Source organism: Eutrigla gurnardus (assembly GCF_963514095.1).
Source record: "Eutrigla gurnardus genome assembly, chromosome: 9".
Lineage (NCBI taxonomy): Eukaryota > Metazoa > Chordata > Actinopteri > Perciformes > Triglidae > Eutrigla > Eutrigla gurnardus.
The window spans coordinates 12,820,573-12,838,442 of NC_139923.1; the positions used below are offsets into that span (position 1 = coordinate 12,820,573).

At 41.2% G+C, this 17,870-nt stretch overlaps 2 protein-coding genes across 2 annotated transcripts; both read right to left on the reverse strand.

Moving 5' to 3' along the window:
* Positions 1 to 277: 277 nt before the first annotated feature.
* Positions 278 to 10,287, reverse strand: cnot4a (CCR4-NOT transcription complex, subunit 4a). Its single transcript, XM_084016692.1, has 13 exons — positions 10,039 to 10,287; positions 7,679 to 7,901; positions 7,223 to 7,420; positions 6,836 to 6,922; positions 6,571 to 6,672; positions 6,214 to 6,339; positions 5,974 to 6,098; positions 5,676 to 5,882; positions 5,512 to 5,569; positions 5,175 to 5,430; positions 3,673 to 4,176; positions 3,224 to 3,457; positions 278 to 2,203 (listed from the first exon to the last, which is right to left on the reverse strand). Exons 2-13 carry the CDS (start codon positions 7,850 to 7,852, stop codon positions 1,872 to 1,874), a joined length of 2,403 nt encoding a protein of 800 aa, XP_083872818.1. The 5' UTR covers positions 7,853 to 7,901; positions 10,039 to 10,287; the 3' UTR covers positions 278 to 1,871.
* A 473-nt stretch (positions 10,288 to 10,760) lies between these two features.
* Positions 10,761 to 16,635, reverse strand: LOC311019245 (uncharacterized protein). The gene is made up of 19 exons (XM_084018522.1): positions 16,597 to 16,635; positions 15,639 to 15,741; positions 15,426 to 15,540; positions 15,162 to 15,336; positions 14,918 to 15,029; positions 14,565 to 14,671; positions 13,960 to 14,086; positions 13,732 to 13,852; positions 13,459 to 13,544; positions 13,157 to 13,293; positions 13,015 to 13,074; positions 12,864 to 12,927; positions 12,681 to 12,775; positions 12,461 to 12,589; positions 11,979 to 12,093; positions 11,758 to 11,895; positions 11,464 to 11,630; positions 11,297 to 11,379; positions 10,761 to 11,097 (listed from the first exon to the last, which is right to left on the reverse strand). Exons 2-19 carry the CDS (start codon positions 15,715 to 15,717, stop codon positions 10,902 to 10,904), a joined length of 2,106 nt encoding a protein of 701 aa, XP_083874648.1. The 5' UTR covers positions 15,718 to 15,741; positions 16,597 to 16,635; the 3' UTR covers positions 10,761 to 10,901.
* Positions 16,636 to 17,870: the final 1,235 nt, after the last annotated feature.

The window sequence follows — 17,870 nt, forward strand, 5'->3', positions numbered from 1 at the left end:
ACATCAATGAGTATGCCTAATGAATACTTGGAAGTGTTGAAACCATTAAGTGGGAAAAACAAGGTATATTTGAAAAACCAAAACATCAGTCATTGTGGAACCTTGTGTGTGTGCTTGGTTGAAGTTTGACTGCAGAGCTTCATCACTGACAGAAAGTGTTCCCCCTAGTGGAAGACATTAGAATGACAAGCAAAGAGTGATTTAGAGTTTAAATATTTATGAGTGCACATGTTTGAATCAAGGTGCTGAGAACACAACATTAGACAAACACCAGCTCTGAGTTTTCAGTTTTATTTAAGGTTCATTTTTCCAGACCTGCAGAGGACAGTTCACTTCCTTTAAGCGCCTCAATTGTTTTTTTTTTCTGCGCAACATCATGTTAAAACCCACTGAATGACTCTGTATTGGCTTCTCCTGGATGAGTTTGTTCATTTTTGTGAAATACTGTTAAATAGGGAACAGCAGGAGGAATGGGGTGGGTGGGGTGGGGGCTGGGTAAGAGAGAGAGAGAGACAGCGCAAATATGGATGAGAATTAAGACTTAAAAAAAAAGAAAAGGCGGTGGTTGGAGAGGTCGAGAGCTCCATAAATCACTACTACAGTACTTGGTATTCTTTCTGCCCAATCCTTTGGGAAACACACTCACATACAGTTGCTGAAGTCACATACAATATTGCATATTGTTCAGCAATCATTTACGCCTGGCTCCTCCAATCATGCAAGCTCCTTTCTCTCACCTGTCCATGTTAAGGCCTCGTTTAAGCCCTCATGGGTCGAACAAAGGGACCTATTAACCCTGTTGCTGCCCTCTTTAGTATTTTTGACATATCCTCATCCATCCAGTCATTGTCCTATCTACTTGGTGGCTGTCCATGTTAGGGATAGCTACTGTAGGTACCACACAGTGGCACTGTGAGTAAGAGTCTAACCCTAGTGCTCAGGATGTGTGCCACAATCTCCCAAAGCCCTGGCGCCCCGCAGTTAGGCAGTGCTCTATCCTCTGATACAGAGGTTCAGCAAAATGTTCCCTCAAGCAGGACGGGGCCAGTGGGAGCCATCCACTAAAGGGAATGTGGGCCAAGTGGCCTCTCAAGCAGGCCATCTGTGTCCCTACCTAACAGGGAGCCCATGCATAGCCTGTGCCCTCAACTCCCCTGTCATCTGCATTCACTCTCTAATAACCAAATCTCAGCTTCTTTTTAAACCGTTTTCTTTTTGTTTAAAATCACTCTCAAAAAAAAGCAAAGTGCCAACCCTTTTTTCTTTCTCTCTCACCTCACCCTTTTCACAACTCAGCTGTAAGGGTTAACCGCTTCACAGTCTCCTGTTCAAGTGGGGAGGATGAGGGTCTTTGGGGCAAAGCTTTAAGAGCAGATTCACAGCTTGCTTCATTCCTCAAAAACTTATCGTGACTTCATCTTTCAAAAACACAAATGTTGTTCATGCTTAATCATTAGTTACGTTTAAAAATATCTCCCTTCAGCTAATTTGTTTGTCGTCAGTTTGTGGTGTTAACTCTTCGTGTCACCACTGGGCGCTCGATGCTAGACCGTTTCTTGCGCTCTCTGTTAAAAGTGAGCTACACAATGAATCCCATATTACGCCCAGAACTAGGTCTAAGGAGTGGTGATGGTAGCAGGTTACGGGTGCGGATAACTTGTGTGCCACAAACAAAAACAAATAGGCCTTCAGAGTAGACAAAAAGGAAGGAGGAAGAGAAAAAGAAGAAAGCATGTTTGTTACTTTGTTAATAATTTTCATACTCTGCAGATTGGTGTGTATTGCATTGGGGGGGGGAGGGGGGAGGGTACAGGATGAGTGGGTATAGAGTGGTACTGGGGGAATGGATGGGTGTCTGCTGTAGTCTGTGTTCAGTGGCGGTCCACGGCGGCACTCTGTAGCAGCTCTGTGGCGGGCTGTCCTGCGGGTCTGAAGGCGGTCTGGAAGCCTGGGGGAGGGGAGTGGAACTGACTGGAGGGGTTGGTTGTGGGAGGAGGCAGGTAGGGAGCCCAGCCGCCGGCGGCTCTGTGGTGGAGGGGGTGGTGGCCGTCGAGGAGGCCACTGTGGAGGGGCTGGGGAGGAGTGGGCACCGCTGAGCTGGCCGGGCCGTCCATCTCTGTGAGCGCCTGCAGGGACTTGAGCCAATGTGGTGGGTTGTCGTCCTGGAGACAGTCTAAACTGTTGCCTGCGGAGGCAGGGATGCCTGAGGAGGCGGGAGGGGGGCACCGAACAAATAAATAATGACAAAACACAGGGGAAGAAATACACACATTTCAACAGCACTGCAATACAAATAATGATGATTTAGTTTTGTTGACACAATGTGGCCTTCTGGTACTAGAAGTGACTTTGTGTCGGACGGATAAAGCAGATAAATACTATTTATCATTACTGAACTTAATAAGAATCGTAAAAGTGACTTCAAAGCTGAAACGATTAACCAATTATTCAATTGACTGAAAAGTAACAATTTTTCAAGCAAACATTCACTGGTTCCAGCTTTTCAACTGTGAGGATTTTGTGTGTTATAGCTTTGTAAATTGATTATTTTAGTCAGACAAAGAGATTAATCTAGATTAAAACAAAAAAGAAAATAATAATTGCAGCACTGGCTGACTTTTCATTGGGATTAACATTAACTGGTTGTACTGAAGGTGCATTATTTGAAGAAACTGCACTTTTGTAATGTACCAAGCAAAAATGACTTGAAAAATAATCCAGTTTCCAAAAGTTTCTTGTTGAACACCTCCTCCATATGCTTCCTAATAACCTCATGAAGGAATAATTCAGTTTTGTCATGCAAATGAGCTTTAAACCAATAATAGTTTTTACCAAAACTGGTTTATTGTTATTATAAATCTATTAACGATTAAGAAAAAATACCCATCACTATTGTCCAGAGGCTAAAGTGCATTTTAGAATTGTTTTGTTTGTTGTGAAGTCAAAAACACAAAACTATAATAGAGCTGAAAGGATTAATCTATTAATTAACAACTATTGCCAAACAGCTGATGGTCTTAACTTCTCCAGTGTGAGATTTCTTTGTCTTATATTTTAGTGTACAGAATACAACTAGCAATTAAATAAGCAGCAGTTTAACTGAAAAAGACAGCAGCAAAGACATTTTTGCTATATAAATGGCATTAACAATGAATCAAATATCAAAGTTATTGTAAATTAAATTTTTAAGGATGACCTTACACCTGTAAGTCACAATTTCTACCTGTGATGATAGCAGGGTCCATCCAACTGGCTGTGCCGTCCCAGCTAAGGCTGTGTGAGATGCCTGCTGGCCCTACCGGCCCACCGATGTGGTTAACACTGTTGGAGGATGAGGAGGATGAAGAGGAAGAGGAGTTTGGGAGGCCCCCGAAGTTGATATTGATGTTAGGCAGGAGAGCTCTCAGACCATCCTGCCACTCTTTCACATTTAAGCCGTCTATAGAGCCACTGTTTTCTGCAAGAAGAGAGGAGAACAGGCATGTCAGTTACTCAAGTGTTAACTAGTGGTTAGTGGCAGAACTGCATCTACCAGGAATCCCTCCGTCAGGACAATAAACGTTTATCAAAACTAGTATCAATGCATCGACAGCAATTACCACCATTATACAAGCTCTGTTATAACATTGCTTTGACAGGTCAGAGAAAGATGCCACAGTGATCCAGGTGTACCTGAGATAGGGATGCCTCCCAGGCCTGTGTTGTGCGGAGGGGGCAGATTCAGGTCCAGAAAATTACTGTGTGAGGCAGCACTGGCTGAGTGGTTCAAGTGTGTGAGGTTGTTTCTTGTCGGGACGCCCATCCAGGGGTGTCTGGCGGCTGGCTGCTGCTGACTGGCCTGGTTGTTCTGACTGCCGGGGAAACTGAAAGAGCTGTAGATGGCTCTGTGGTGGAGCTGGGGGAGGCGTGGCAGGCCGCTGGGGAAGTGGTGAGAGGAGCCAGGGTTAGGATTGAGAGGGGGCAAGCCAGGTCCATGGTTGCTCAAACCATGGGAGAGGAGCCCTGGGGACAAGGGGCTCTGATCCTGCACTGACAGCTCCTTCTCGATCAGATCGGCTAAGGCCTTGCGAGTGACGTCGAAAGGATCGAAGCCCAGATCGTCATCCTGCTGTTTGCTGGACGAGCCAAATCCAAAGGCCGCCTGCCAGTCTGTGGAAGAAGACACTGGTATTGTGTCTGGGGGGAAAGAAGAGAGATGCATTAATTGAGCTGTCCTCCATGTGATCCTCTTAGTTGACTAGCTGATTTCTTTGACTTAATGATTAGTTGGCTGGTGACAAGGGGCTTTGTGATTATACATTTTTCCTTTTAACTTTGATTTCAGTCTTTAGTATTAGCAGTAACAAGTTTATCATATTATTGATTTAAATGAACACTCAAACTGTCTCTCAAACTGATTCATTGTTCTTCTTAAGATGAACGGCATCATGCAGAAGAATCGTTTTGAAACTGAAGTGTAAGAACGCATTGTCAACACTACAGGGATGCCAGAGATGCACCATTCAGATATGACTGGGGATATTTTTCTGTGCAAGTTTTTTTTCTTTTCTGTGCTCTCACAATGCAAAAAATGTATCAACCAATTATGTTGTGTGAAAAGGACATATTCTATATGTAAACTTACATTTCATAACAACAGGAGGCTCCGAAGTCTGGACAGTAAACATTATTTCGCCTTTCATCCTTGGAAAAGGCAGCATATACTAGATCTACTCCTTCCATTCTTACCTTTCCCAATGAAAGCCTAGACAGATGCACTGTACAGTTACAGGTACACTGTAACAGTTTACCAGACTCTGTTTACCAAAATTTAAATTAACTTGCAGTATTTCGCTAAAAGGAAACTCAATAAAATAGCTTATACTGCTCTGTGTCAATAGGATCCCTGTAGTTGGTCCTCTGCCTCCACAAATCTATTCAAACCTTTTATTGAAAAAGTTCTACAAAAAGTGTCATGCATTCGCAGCGCTATCAGTGTGAATTGTTGTTTGCTGAGGATTTTGCATTTTTGTGTCATTTATTCAACATGTCCCTGGTGTATAAAGGCCTTTACAGTACGTGTATTATGAAAACACTGTGGGTTGCAGGTCAAATCACTATTTGAAAATTGATAAAAAACACAGCCAATCAAGCACTAAAGACATACAAAACGATTAAATAAAATGCCACAGTACCGGACGTGAAGAGGCTCTGTGGTTCAGGAGTCATGGGCCAGTCAGAATTGCCGCGGGGGGAGCTGGGGAAGGGGGGAAGGCCCGCGGGGAGAGGGTTAGGATGTCTGAAGTTACTGTTGTCTGAAAAGAGCGACTGGGACTCAGCTGCCGCGCCCTCGAAGGGTGAACGGGCTGTGAGGTCAGACACGCTGATGGGGACCACCAGGCTGGGCTTAGTTAAACCCGGCGGAGGAGAAGGAGAGTCACTGGTCGGCATCTGGAAAAGAGAGGAGTCTTTGATTTGATTGTCCCGATTGAGATTAATTTATATGTAAAACAGAGAGTTGAGGTTTCTGACCTGTTGTAAAGTCTCTCCGTTCACCATACCAATCGACTCTGGAGGTTTGTCACTGGGACTGCAGATAATGACACATTTAGATACATATCAATAAAAACACACAAACATGAAAAACATAAGTCAAGTTATTTTATAGGATATGTTGGTGCTATTGTCTATATTACCTGTTGCTGTCACAGTTAGAGGAGAAGGGAGACAATGCAGTATGCTGACCAGGAACCATGTCTGTTTCTAGACCATCTGAAGTAAGAACTTCTTGATCTAGATAGTCTAGCAGCGGAGGAGACTTGCGGTCCTCTGAAAGCCCGTTGACCAGTTTGCTATGTCCGGACAGCGTCGGCCACCCTTCTTTACCATTGCTACTGTTGGTTCTGTTACAAAATAACAGAACAATCAAGCTCAGCATGAGTGGAAGTAATAAGAGAAAGAAGAACGGAAGAAATATATTTAAAAGGAAACAACCTTTGTGCGGAGCTGGATTTACTCTTTGACTTCTCTGTTCCACATGCTGGAGGTTGTAGAAAGCTGGGGTTAATTTTATAGAGGTCTTGGAGGAGTTTCTGCTCATACTCTTGATGTTTTCCCGCCTAAAAAACAAATGTATCATCATTATCACATTTATTATCAAATGACAACAATTACCGCACAAAGCAAACGGCAATAAATATAGTCCACAATTCAGAAAGAGAATAACTATTTTACCTGCATCTCCTCTTTAGTAAAGCTAGCTGCTTCATCCCCCAGCTCATGTAGATACATACAATCAGGTTTGGGACACTGCATACTTTTAAGGAAGTAACTGCAGTACTTTGTTGTGCCTAAAGAAGCCTGTGACAGAGAGACCAAAAGAGCAGTGAGAAATGATAGTTAAGGACTTTTCTTTCAAAGACATTCAGTTTAATCACATTATTTTACATTGTAGGTTGTTTAATAAAACGGATCTTTGTCTCACAGAAAGGAAAACATACAGAATAATGGTTAGTAGATAGTTATCACATGGTTTCAAATAAAACTTATAATCATAGCCACATACAAGCTCAGAAGTCGATAACTTCTCACCTTGAGGGTTCTGCCATCCACAACCACATTGTTCACACACTGTATTGCTCTTAAAGCATCTTCAGAGCGGATGTAAGTGACATAAGCACTGGCACTCGGCCCCTGAAAAACCAGAAAATAAAGTAAACAAACAAGGCAAACACATCTACTGGAGTGTAATTCTTAGCCATGTTTGTTCTAGGTAAACAATGAACAATAATTTCCATAATAGTGATAACTAAGAAAATAATATATGTAACTGGTATCCCTTGATCCGATCTCTCACCTGTGAACCTGCGTAGGATGTACTATTGTTGATGACCACTTTATGGATTTTCCCAAACCTCCCAAAATACTCTGGTCGTTTTAGGACCTGGGGGAATAATGCAAAAATATTTATACCAACCATCACAAAGTGTGGGGTACCCTGTTAACTCTTATACACAATATTCCAACACAAACGTTTCACTTTAGGCTTCAGAGGGGAAAAGACATTTAAAATGTGCATTAAATACTTCCCTATCAATGTTTATGGGTTTCAGTGTATCCGTCAGAAACATTCAAATTAAACCTAGCGGCAAGCGCCTTCAGTTTGTCCGGTGCAATTAATATTAAATAGAGTTGCAACACTCCAAAGCCACAGATTCCAGTTCCATGGAGACACTGTACCCACCTCCGGGTCGGCGAGTCGCTGTGAGAGTCCCACCACAAACACCAGGTTTCTCTGGACCACTCTGACACTGGCCAGATGCTTTCGGTTTTCTGTCACCTTCTGCTTCTTCTCATTCTGTTTTTGCTTCTTTTCGTTCTTTATCCTTTGGATCTCCTCCTGTGACAGAGGTTTATACACGGCGGGATCCTCTGGGTACGGCTAAACAAAAACACAAAAAATGATGATGGTGATATCCACCAATTGAATAAAATGTTTGTATAGTTCAAATAATGTGGCTTTGTAAAGGATAATGGGTAACTGAGAGCTTTTGGTTGTAAATATGGAAGTTGAGCAGACATCACTGTCCAAATTGCTGAGACTGCGATTGTAAATGATGATGAGCTGATGTTGACCTCTCTATATTAGTCAGTTGTGATCAGTTTCTCTGCTACTGTGTCCATGTCATCATTGCCTCACCTTTCTGCAGGCGGGGCAGAGGCCGTTCTCATCTGTGCGGATGCGATGCCAACAAAAGCGGCAGATCTGATAGCCGCAGGTGCAGGGGAAGAAGTTGACGTCATCAATCTCCAGCGGCTCCATGCACAGAGGGCACTCCATGGGGTCGTCCTTCATTTCAGGGCTGTGGGACATCCTGTGACGTGGCGAGGGTGAGTGTTGAAGCTGGTCACAGAACACAGCGCTAAGAAAACAAAGGCTAAGTTGAAGAGATCCATAATGACATGATTGACAATAACATCAACTGAAAAAATAATTTGTAACAACTTAACATGTAGCAGGTATAGACTCTCAAAGTGACTTTATGAACACCAAGGTCACAGTATCAGACTGAGCACACTGAAATGTATGTATAGTATACACATGTTTTCAGCAGCAAAGGAAACAGTACACTCAGTTGCCAGTTTATTAGGTTCACCTCGCTAAGCTAGTGCAGTCTACTGCAATACATTTAACTTTAATGATGGATATAATGCCCAGAAATGTTGATTCAACTGCATGATCCTTTTGGAAGTTGTAGTTTGTAGTGATGGTGAACTGCATTGTACTGTAGGCAGAAATGTTTATAATGTTTAAACCACTGAGGGTAGATTAAATGCTAGAAACTGCCTCAATATATGTCAGAGCTGAAACATATCACAAGCAATTTAAGTATTTTGAAAATCAATTAATCTCTTTACATTAATAACTGTCGCCGAAGGAGGTAACACAATTACGCCTATGGCCGACTAATGAAAGTATTGCAATATTTATACATTTGCAGATGTAAAAACTGGGTTCATGTGGTGACATTCCCAGAAAAGAGATGCTGTACTGCAGTTTCTCTCCACATTATAGGCACAAGAAAATGGAAGTATGCACATCATTCGGAAAAATTTAATCTAATGTATCAAATGTAACAAAAAGTCCCCAGACTGCTAAACTCTCAGGACAATGCTATTTTTTAAAAACACAAATAGAAATTCTAAATGACCAGGTATGAAATTTTAATTATAGTCATTTTAATTCACGGGTTCTTATATTTTACATTTTTAATATTTGGTGGTTTTTAAAGTCATTTTTGATAGTAAATTCAATATGTTTTGAGTTATTGACTCTATGTAAACAAAAAAAGAAAGAAATTTAAGGAAGTCATCACAGGAAACTGTGATGGGTGGCAAACTACAGTAAGTGCAAATGATCAAATGTTGAATCAATGCCTCTCTTAAATTGTTCCAAGAAAAACGGAAAATGTAACCTCCATGGCGGTTTGAGTAAGAGTTATAACTATGTATTAGACTGCATTAGTTTAAGCTACATGTCACTGATAAAGGGACAACTGACAGTTCATCTCAGAAAACAAGTCAAAACAGTTGTCATTGTGTTCATGCGGACATGGTAGTATCTTTCAGGGGTTGACAGATTAGACACATCATCATAAGGGAAATGCAACAAACTGCGTTTAGCGACCATTGAAACCTCCCGTTGTTAAGCCAAGGCAGCTAAAAGCCAGCCTGGTTTCTACGTGACAATACCCCTGCCACCAGGCGAACTCATGACAAACCCAGATTAATAAAACCTGACAGTGTACAGTGGAATTAAGACTAAGCAACAGAGGACAGAATCCCAACAATTCAAGTACTTGGCAGCATTGTGCTGACAAATTAACACGTACAGTGTCATCGTTTTGCGGCTTCGCCTACAGATACCAGCTGATTGGCAAAAAAGTAAAGTCGTGTATGAATCCAGAATAACCCACGTTAGTCAGCCAGGTTGATAACTTTAGCTGCTTGGTCTACCGGATCGTACATTATGACAGATGTTATTTGACTAATGTTAGGCTAAGCTAACATTAGCCACGAATTGTTAAAAGAAGCCGGTTTCACTAATAGCAAGTCTTGTGGAGCAATTGTGTGTTTAATCACAAAGCCAAAATATACAGCGGTGAATATTAACTTGATATTGACACTTACTGTTTTGAAATATGTACGCCACAACGGTACACCTTCTTCTACATATAAACTGACAGCTTGCTTTATGCTAACCGCTAGCATCGGCGTAGCTAGCATGCTACATTATCATCAAAATGTACGGGGTTTTGGAGCCAAGCTTACGACGCGGCCTCCTCAAGCTAACGCTGCATTGGGAGCAATTTGTTGGCACTATAAACAACTGACATTGCTCTCACGACATTATGATTACCCGCAGAGCGATCTACTAAGCTCGAGAATACTCTGATGTTAGTCTGTAAAATCGTGACAGACACAACTGCCCTTCATTTTAATAGAGAATGGAAGATGGCTAGCACCAACTAGCACCTTGGCTACATTAGCGTTACTTACCCTGTCCGTATTTAGCTTTGGATTCCACTCCAAGGGAGTCACACCAAATTGGGCGGGGACTGCGAGCCAATGTGTCTGAAATGTCAAAATTTCTATAACCGGTCACTTAAGATAACCGTTGTTATGTTGTTCTGTTGTAATTAAAAGGCTATAAAGATGTTTGCCCCTTTCTTTTCTTGGTATTGTGGAGACAATTTACGCTCAAACCACCATCTTAGCTAGCATTAAAGTAGGGAGGAGGGAGTGGGGCAAGTGTTCAGTGCGACTGAGTTTGCGCAGATGGACAGATGCTTTGTGGGAAATACAGTTTTCGGCGATTTTAAGCTAGGACCTGGGACACATACAGACGTGGATAGGGCATCTTAATTAAAATACCTAAATGTGTCGTATTTAATAAATATTTGAGGTACTTATTGAGGTACTTAAATGCATTTAAGAGGGCATTGTTGACCAGCTTATACATATTACCTTCTGTCAGTAGTGAAACACAACAGTATTAATAAAATTAAATGCATGACTTTCATCCATGAGTATTTTCCTCCACCACTTTCTTCATTATGAGAAATTAAAATACCTTGTTATAATGTTAAATAATTAATTCACAAGTGAATTTGTGATCATAAACTAAAACAAAGTTTAAGAAAATGTGTTTCATTTATTCATCAATTATTATAGAACAATTCAAAATATTAAATAAAAAATTGGAGAAAAACTGTGGCATCTTTTCATATACATTTACTCAGTCAGTACATGTTGGATTCTCAAGAATACAATCACACATTTTAATTAAATTAAATTATCAATATATAAACAAACCAATACATAATAGACCAAATCTCTCCAGCAATATTATTATAATATTTTTAATTTATCCACATGAAGTTGGGTTTGGGCCAGTACTGTCTCTGGACTTTGTTGGGATCCACAGAGTCTAAAGTGAGTGTAGGGGCAATGGGGTGCGATGACACCAGGGACAACCGTGCAGCCAGGAGCCCCATCCGTATACAGTGGTCTGTGTCTCGCCACTGGAGAATTCCAGCCATCAAAGCACCTGTGAGACTACAGACAGAGCAAGGATGAGTGTTGTTTTGTTTCAAACGTTAATGAGTCACAACGATATTGTGCGTGAAAGAAAGTGTGACAGGAACAGGAAGAGAGAGAGAGGTCATGGGAAATAACAACTGGATGAAACTGAAGCAGATAACATTTGGAATTAAAATAAGAATTGGGAAGAGGTTGGTCAGGTAAATTTTAGCACCTGTCTCCTGCTCCAGACACATTCATCGTCTCCTCCGCCGTCACAGTCAGTGCTGGGTAGTGGACAGCACAAAGCTGCCTCCTCTGCAAACACAGATGCAGTAAACATCTTCACTCTCACTGTCTCTAATCATCTTCATTATCAGTTTAGGTATAAATTGTCCTTACCCTCTTCTGTTTTCTTGGCTGCAGCTTGACCGAGCCTGCATCATGCTCTCCACACACCAGTACCCCATGAGCCCCCAGAGTCACCACCAGACAGTGGAGATGCTCCAGTAGGGGGCGAGAGAGAGCCACAGCAACACTCAGCATCTCCCCGAGAGAACTCGGCAGCACTGTCATCCCACAAGACAAAACCACATCCTCAATCACTTTCACAATTTGTTTGCGTTATGTGTGTGTGTTTGAGAGCATGAGGGAGTAAAAAAATAAGTTGAACAACAAAATGATCATAGAGTTTACCTTCTGGTGTTGGGAAACCCAGTGTTTTGTTCATGGTGGACAACTCTGCCAGGTTTGGAGATGAATAGGAAAGAGACTTCCAGGCATCAGAAAGGAAAGGCTTACAAGCCTTTTCTGAATCTGTTGGCTCATACCAAACTGTGACACACATTGACCTTGTATTAAAATCAATGAAAGCTTGTGATAACAATCATTCAAAGTAACCAGGTCTCCACGCTTACCATTGATGTTGTGTTCTTTGGCAACGGAGCAAACATAGTTGATGGTGGGGATGGGAAGGTTTCCATCAAGACACACAAGAGTAGCTGATGAAAGCTGTTTCTCAAACTGTGACACCTACATAAAGATATTCAAAGATAGCATTAAGAAATAGTAATAAAGTAACCAAACTATATTTCTATTGCACCATTCAAAAGAAGAGGTTCAACAATAATTTCAGGGAATGGCAAAATCTAGAAAAATAAAACAAAATCTAAAACAATTTAGGTGTGCAACTACTAATTAGTCTATTATTATGGAATAATATGTGTCATAAATCCAAGAAAATAGTACACTTGACCAGTACATGCATGTCCTGTCTATTCCAAGGCTATTCAAGGATTATATTGTCAAATAGTTAATATGCAGTTCTGAACATGGTATTGGAACCCAAATATTGGGCTGTCCTTGTTAAGGCATTCATAACTTTGTCAGTAATACTTACATACTGCTCTGTGATCTGCTGATGGACGGCCATGTCTCCCAATCCCAGACTCAGTTCTCCACTCTCAGTGAAAACAGCACAGTAAGTCGCTGTGTTTTGCTCTTTTAGTCTGAGCACGGCACTTGTGTTCTTACAGAAACAAGACAAAAAGTTAATAACTTTAATTTAGAAATGGAGTATAATCATGCTTGGTAATACATAACTGTTTATGTTCACATACCATATGTGTACAATTGTTTAATACTGCTTCGCTGTGTGAATCAGCTCCAGTAGCTGAGAGGAACAGGGGGTTATGGCCTAATCGACTCAGAGAGTCTGTGAAAAAAGCACCAAAGTGTGAGTGTGACACAATCAGATTTGAAGTACCGATGAAAAAAAGGGCATGTACATTAGGGAAACGCACCAGCGATGTTCCGTCCTACACCACCAAATGACTGACAGACACTTCCTGGGTTGGTCTGTCCAAACTGAAAGAGACAGCAGGTTTACTCAGAAGTAACCTACAATAATAAGCCCTTACATGATATTCAGTAGTGTGGGTAAATCAAACTTACATGCAGTGTTTTGCTCTTTCCTTTTGCAATAAAATCAACATTGATTCCCCCTATGACAACCTGTAAAAGAAAAGCATTATGGGTACTGCATAGAGTCAATAATATTTGACTGAACAAGTCCATCATTTGTGTTTATACTCACAATATCAAATTCTGAGTCAGATGATTGTTTTCCATGATGATGACTCTTGCCTCTTAACTTTCTCTCAGCCATTTGTTTTGACAATGCACAGGCTATGTGACTGCCAACTTTAGCATTGTTACGAATGAGAGCAATATCTAAGAACAGGTTAAGGACATTTTAGTTGTTATATATAATATATACTACATTGTAACATTGCCTGGCCTATGAAAAAACACCTTTCTCAGTCTTATTTATGCCTTTAAGTTAGAAAGAAATTGATGTGCTCATTTTATTGGTGATTTAGATTTTCAGAAGGATACTGGCATGAAGGGACTTTCCTTCAGTCAGCTCATTGACTTTTTGAAGAATAAACGGCGTCACATCTCTTCCTGCTATTCCTTTAGCACTGAATTCAAAAAAAGAGAACAGAAAGGGTTAGTTTCTCCAGATGAGATTAACAGTTCATTAGATACACTTTGTCATGACCACAAAGAGATCCAGACAGGAATTCTCCTCAAATGCTATTGAACTAGTATCTCAGGAGTTTAGAAAGAAAGAGGACGACAGATTCAAAGCCACAAAACTTTCTGTACCTTGCCTCTGTCACTGCAACCTGTATGGCTTCCTCTATCAGCTGGCCGGCTACTGCATGCTGCTCTGGGATGGGCACCGCTAACAGGACACCACTCCGGAGACCCAGCAACAGAGTGCTCGCTGAACGCCACAAAAAAAACCCAAAACAGATCAACATTCGTAAGTGTTGGTTAATATTGAATCTTGACCTGTGTGTTAAGGGTCAAGGATGTAAAATGTTGATGTACCAATTAGTTTTGCAGCCTCCTCAGGGTTGCAGACTTGGTATGGAGAAGTGAATCCGCTTTGTGGAGAGTAGAAGCCTGGGAAATTCTTTGACGGTCCATAAGTGGCCACGCAGACACCCTGCGTCTCCTAATAAAAGATACAATCCATTTCTGCTTCATTATTTAATTCATTCATTTTGATGTGACAAATCATATTCATCTACTCTCTTCTCGCTTTCCTTCTATTTATTATTGATTGTTTATTTTTTAAATTTCTATGAAAGGAAATCTACATCAGTCTCAAACACATATAAACTAAAATGATAGGACATTCGGCACAATGTCCACTTCACCTTGCACTGAGGCCCTATCGTACGTCTTTGTGATGTAAAGCCTGTCTTATTGTAAATGTTCTAAGACCCCTAAGATTGGTGAAGTTTTGGCTTCACCAATTACATCAGAAACAAAAACTTTACTGCGGTGTAAAAATCTAAAATAAAGTAATTACAAGTCAATATGTTACATAAAGTAAAATACTTCTAAAACATATTTGGCTGACTAAAGTACACACTCAAATGGCAAACATAGTATCAGTGTCATTGCACAGTGAACATCAATATTCTTACGAGGAACTCCAAGGTCCGACCGATGTCCAGAATAGACTTGACACCAGCACAGACGACGACAATCGGAGTCCTGCCAAGCTCTGTCAAATCTGCACTGATATCCAGACCTGGAGGAATAATCATTTACAATCATAACTTGTAACATGAGACTACCTTATTCCTCCCAACATACCAAAAAGACAAAGTTATTGTCCTGACAATTTTGGTGTCCATGGAGGCCTCACAGGATTGTTCACTCTCCATTTGAAAGGAGGCCAAAACCATCCAGTCAGTGAGTATGTTGTCATGCTTTGTTAAGAGTAAGTCAAATAAGCGAGTGTCAGCATGTGTAAAGTACTTATCAGTCTGCTTACTGTTCTCTCCATCTCTGTGAACTCCCCCGATGCCCCCTGTGACAAACACAGGGATCCCGGCTTGATGTGCTGCTATCATCGTGGCCGACACTGTCGTTCCCCCAGAGACACCCTGAGTAAATAACGCACAGGACAGCAAAGCAAACGCCATCCTAAGTCACAGACTCAAATCAAAGTGGCTGCCGCCATTATCAGCCTCCGTGTTTTAGAAGATTATTTAGAGATGAGCGTGTTATGGTCTCACTTTGCTCATTACATAGGGCAGATCACGACGGGACACCTTCAGGAAGCTCTTGCAGCGGGCGAGGTGGTCGAGCTCTTCTGGTGACAGACCGACACGGACTTCACCCTCGATCACTCCAACCGTGGCTGGAGTGGCTCCTTCAGCTCTCACGATGGCCTCCACCTCCTTCGCTGTTCTGCATTAAAACATTCATAGCATATATCATTAGTGATTTAAGCATATTTTAGCTGCAGTTATCAGAGTTTACCAACATGTAAAAGGTACCTCAGGTTGTGTGGATACGGCATGCCATGTGTGATAATCGTGCTCTCAAGGGCAACCACTGGTTTGTTGTCTGTCAGCGCCTGCGATACAGATGGATGAACTCTGAAGAGGTCATCTAAGAGAAGGGGTGCCATTTAAAATCATAAATTATCATTATTATTATCAGTCTGTTATGTAATATGTTGTACTGATAAAATGAAAAGATGGATTTACCATTTTTCCAAATTCTTCTATTAAAAGTTGTAATTCGTCTTCTAAAGATGTGTGCAGAGACTCTCTTCAGGATCCTCATTGTGTTCAGATTTCAAGGATAACCCTGAAAACAATTGTTTCAGTATTTAAAATGAGGAGAACCCATGTCAGCTGATGCTCTCCTTGGAAGCTGGATGAGCGTGTCTGTTTTTGGGGGGGGTTTGATGGCTTGTTGCGATGATTGTCGGTTCTTTGATTCACTGAATCGTTTGAATCGGGTGTCGACAGCAGATGAGTAGGATTTTTGTCAAACGTACAGTTCCCTTTCGTAGAACGAATTTCCGGTTCTAAAAAGTAGTGATAAACGGAACCGCCCGGTTCGCGACAGGAGTCAGGTAACCCATCGCTAAAAGTTTGCCGGCGATACGGTGGCTCTGAGTGGTCAAACAATTCGCTAAACGCCTTTTGCTCAGGCCTCGGCATTGAGAGACAGCAACATATACTTTTATTGGTTAATTATGGTTAAATACATGTCCCATATTAATTTACTAAAACAATGTCTCAATCAAAGCGTACTATTCCACCGTTCTTCAGAATAAATCTCAAACAATAGGATTATTTATATTCCCAAATTCATGTAAAACATGTCATATGTATACGGTGTGTCTTACTTTAATCTAATGTAGACCAATCTTAAACAAAACACTGAGAGGATCAGAAAAACATCAACAAATCATTTAAATTATAATGAAAACATATGAAAGGCAGCATCATATAAAGGAGCTATCATACACTTCTGCTCACATGCGCTCTACAGAGGGAGGTCATTTACTTGCGGTGCAAATACAGACTATTACATTAAATATATCCAGCTTTGTAATATTAAAAAGTTCATCGTGCATTACATTCAATCAGCTCATTATAGCATATAGCAGTATGTAATTATAGTGTCCCGTTAACACCCGGTTTTATTGCTTACCTTCTCCAGTGCAACCAAACTTTGCCCTGAAGTGCAGGCCTACACTTTGCCCTAAACTGTGTTTACACAGCCCAAAAGCAACAACCACAGATCACTGGACTCTAAACTAATCAACATTTACGCACAGGGGACATAAGTCACGTGCTTGAGGCGCACTTAATGAGAGGAACGGCCTATCGATTAAAGCCTAGTACCGCCCTCTACATGCACGTACGTTTTTTTGTGTGTGAATGGGTGAATGACAGTCATTAATGTAAAGCTATATAAATGAGGCCATTTAGTGCTAGCTTTGAAACTAAATGCTAAAAATGGTTAGCTTTTTGATGGCTGCCTGGCATGGGGATGGTTACAACCTTCCCCATATGTTGACATTCTGTACTGGTCTCCTGTTTACAGCATGCCTAGGCAGTGGAAGCGTAAAACAGACAGGGGTGTCCCTGCAGAAGTTCTCCAGAAGGCAGCAGCTGAAGTCATCCAGGAAACATCTGTGAGAGGAGTCGCCAAGGCCCACAAAATCTGCCATGTTACCTTATACAGATATTGTAAGGCTGCAGAGAAGCTAAGAAAAGAGGGTAACAGTGAGATACCCCATGTAGGCTACCGTAGCAGCCAGAAGGTCTTCAGTGAGGAACAGGAGGAACTTGTGGCTGAGTACTTAAAGTAAGCAGCTGACCTGTACTATGGCTTAAACCCTCGAGAGGTAACAAGATGTTTAAGTGCTTACACTTTGCAATATGATTCACAAAAGAGCAATAGTAATAAATAATAACAAATAAATAGTTGATAACGTGTATTTCTGATGTGTGTCTTAGGTCAGGAAGTTTGCCTACCAGTTGGCAGTTCAATACAACTGTAAGCACCCCCACTCCTGGGATGAGAACTCCATGGCAGGACCAGACTGGTTTTCAAGTGTGGATCAGCTGTCAGCATTGTAGATTTTGGGCCCATGAAGCCTGCACCCCAGGCAAGGACAACTACATTTGCCACAACTGCCTATCTAATTAAACATATGTGCCTTAGGCAGTTTGCTATCTTCTGCACCTTAAAAACACACTGTTCAAAATAGGCAGTTCAACTATTCAAACGCCTTTTAGTACTTACTAAGTAAGTCTTCTAAAGATGCTGTTGCAATACTGTTCAAAAGTGGTTTGTTCCACAGAAATTCAAGTGTTCAAATACTTTTTCACATTAACGTGTTTCAGGCTACAAAACACACAAACAACAGACACCAGTTTATACTTTATTATTCTTTATTTCATGTTATATATATGTAT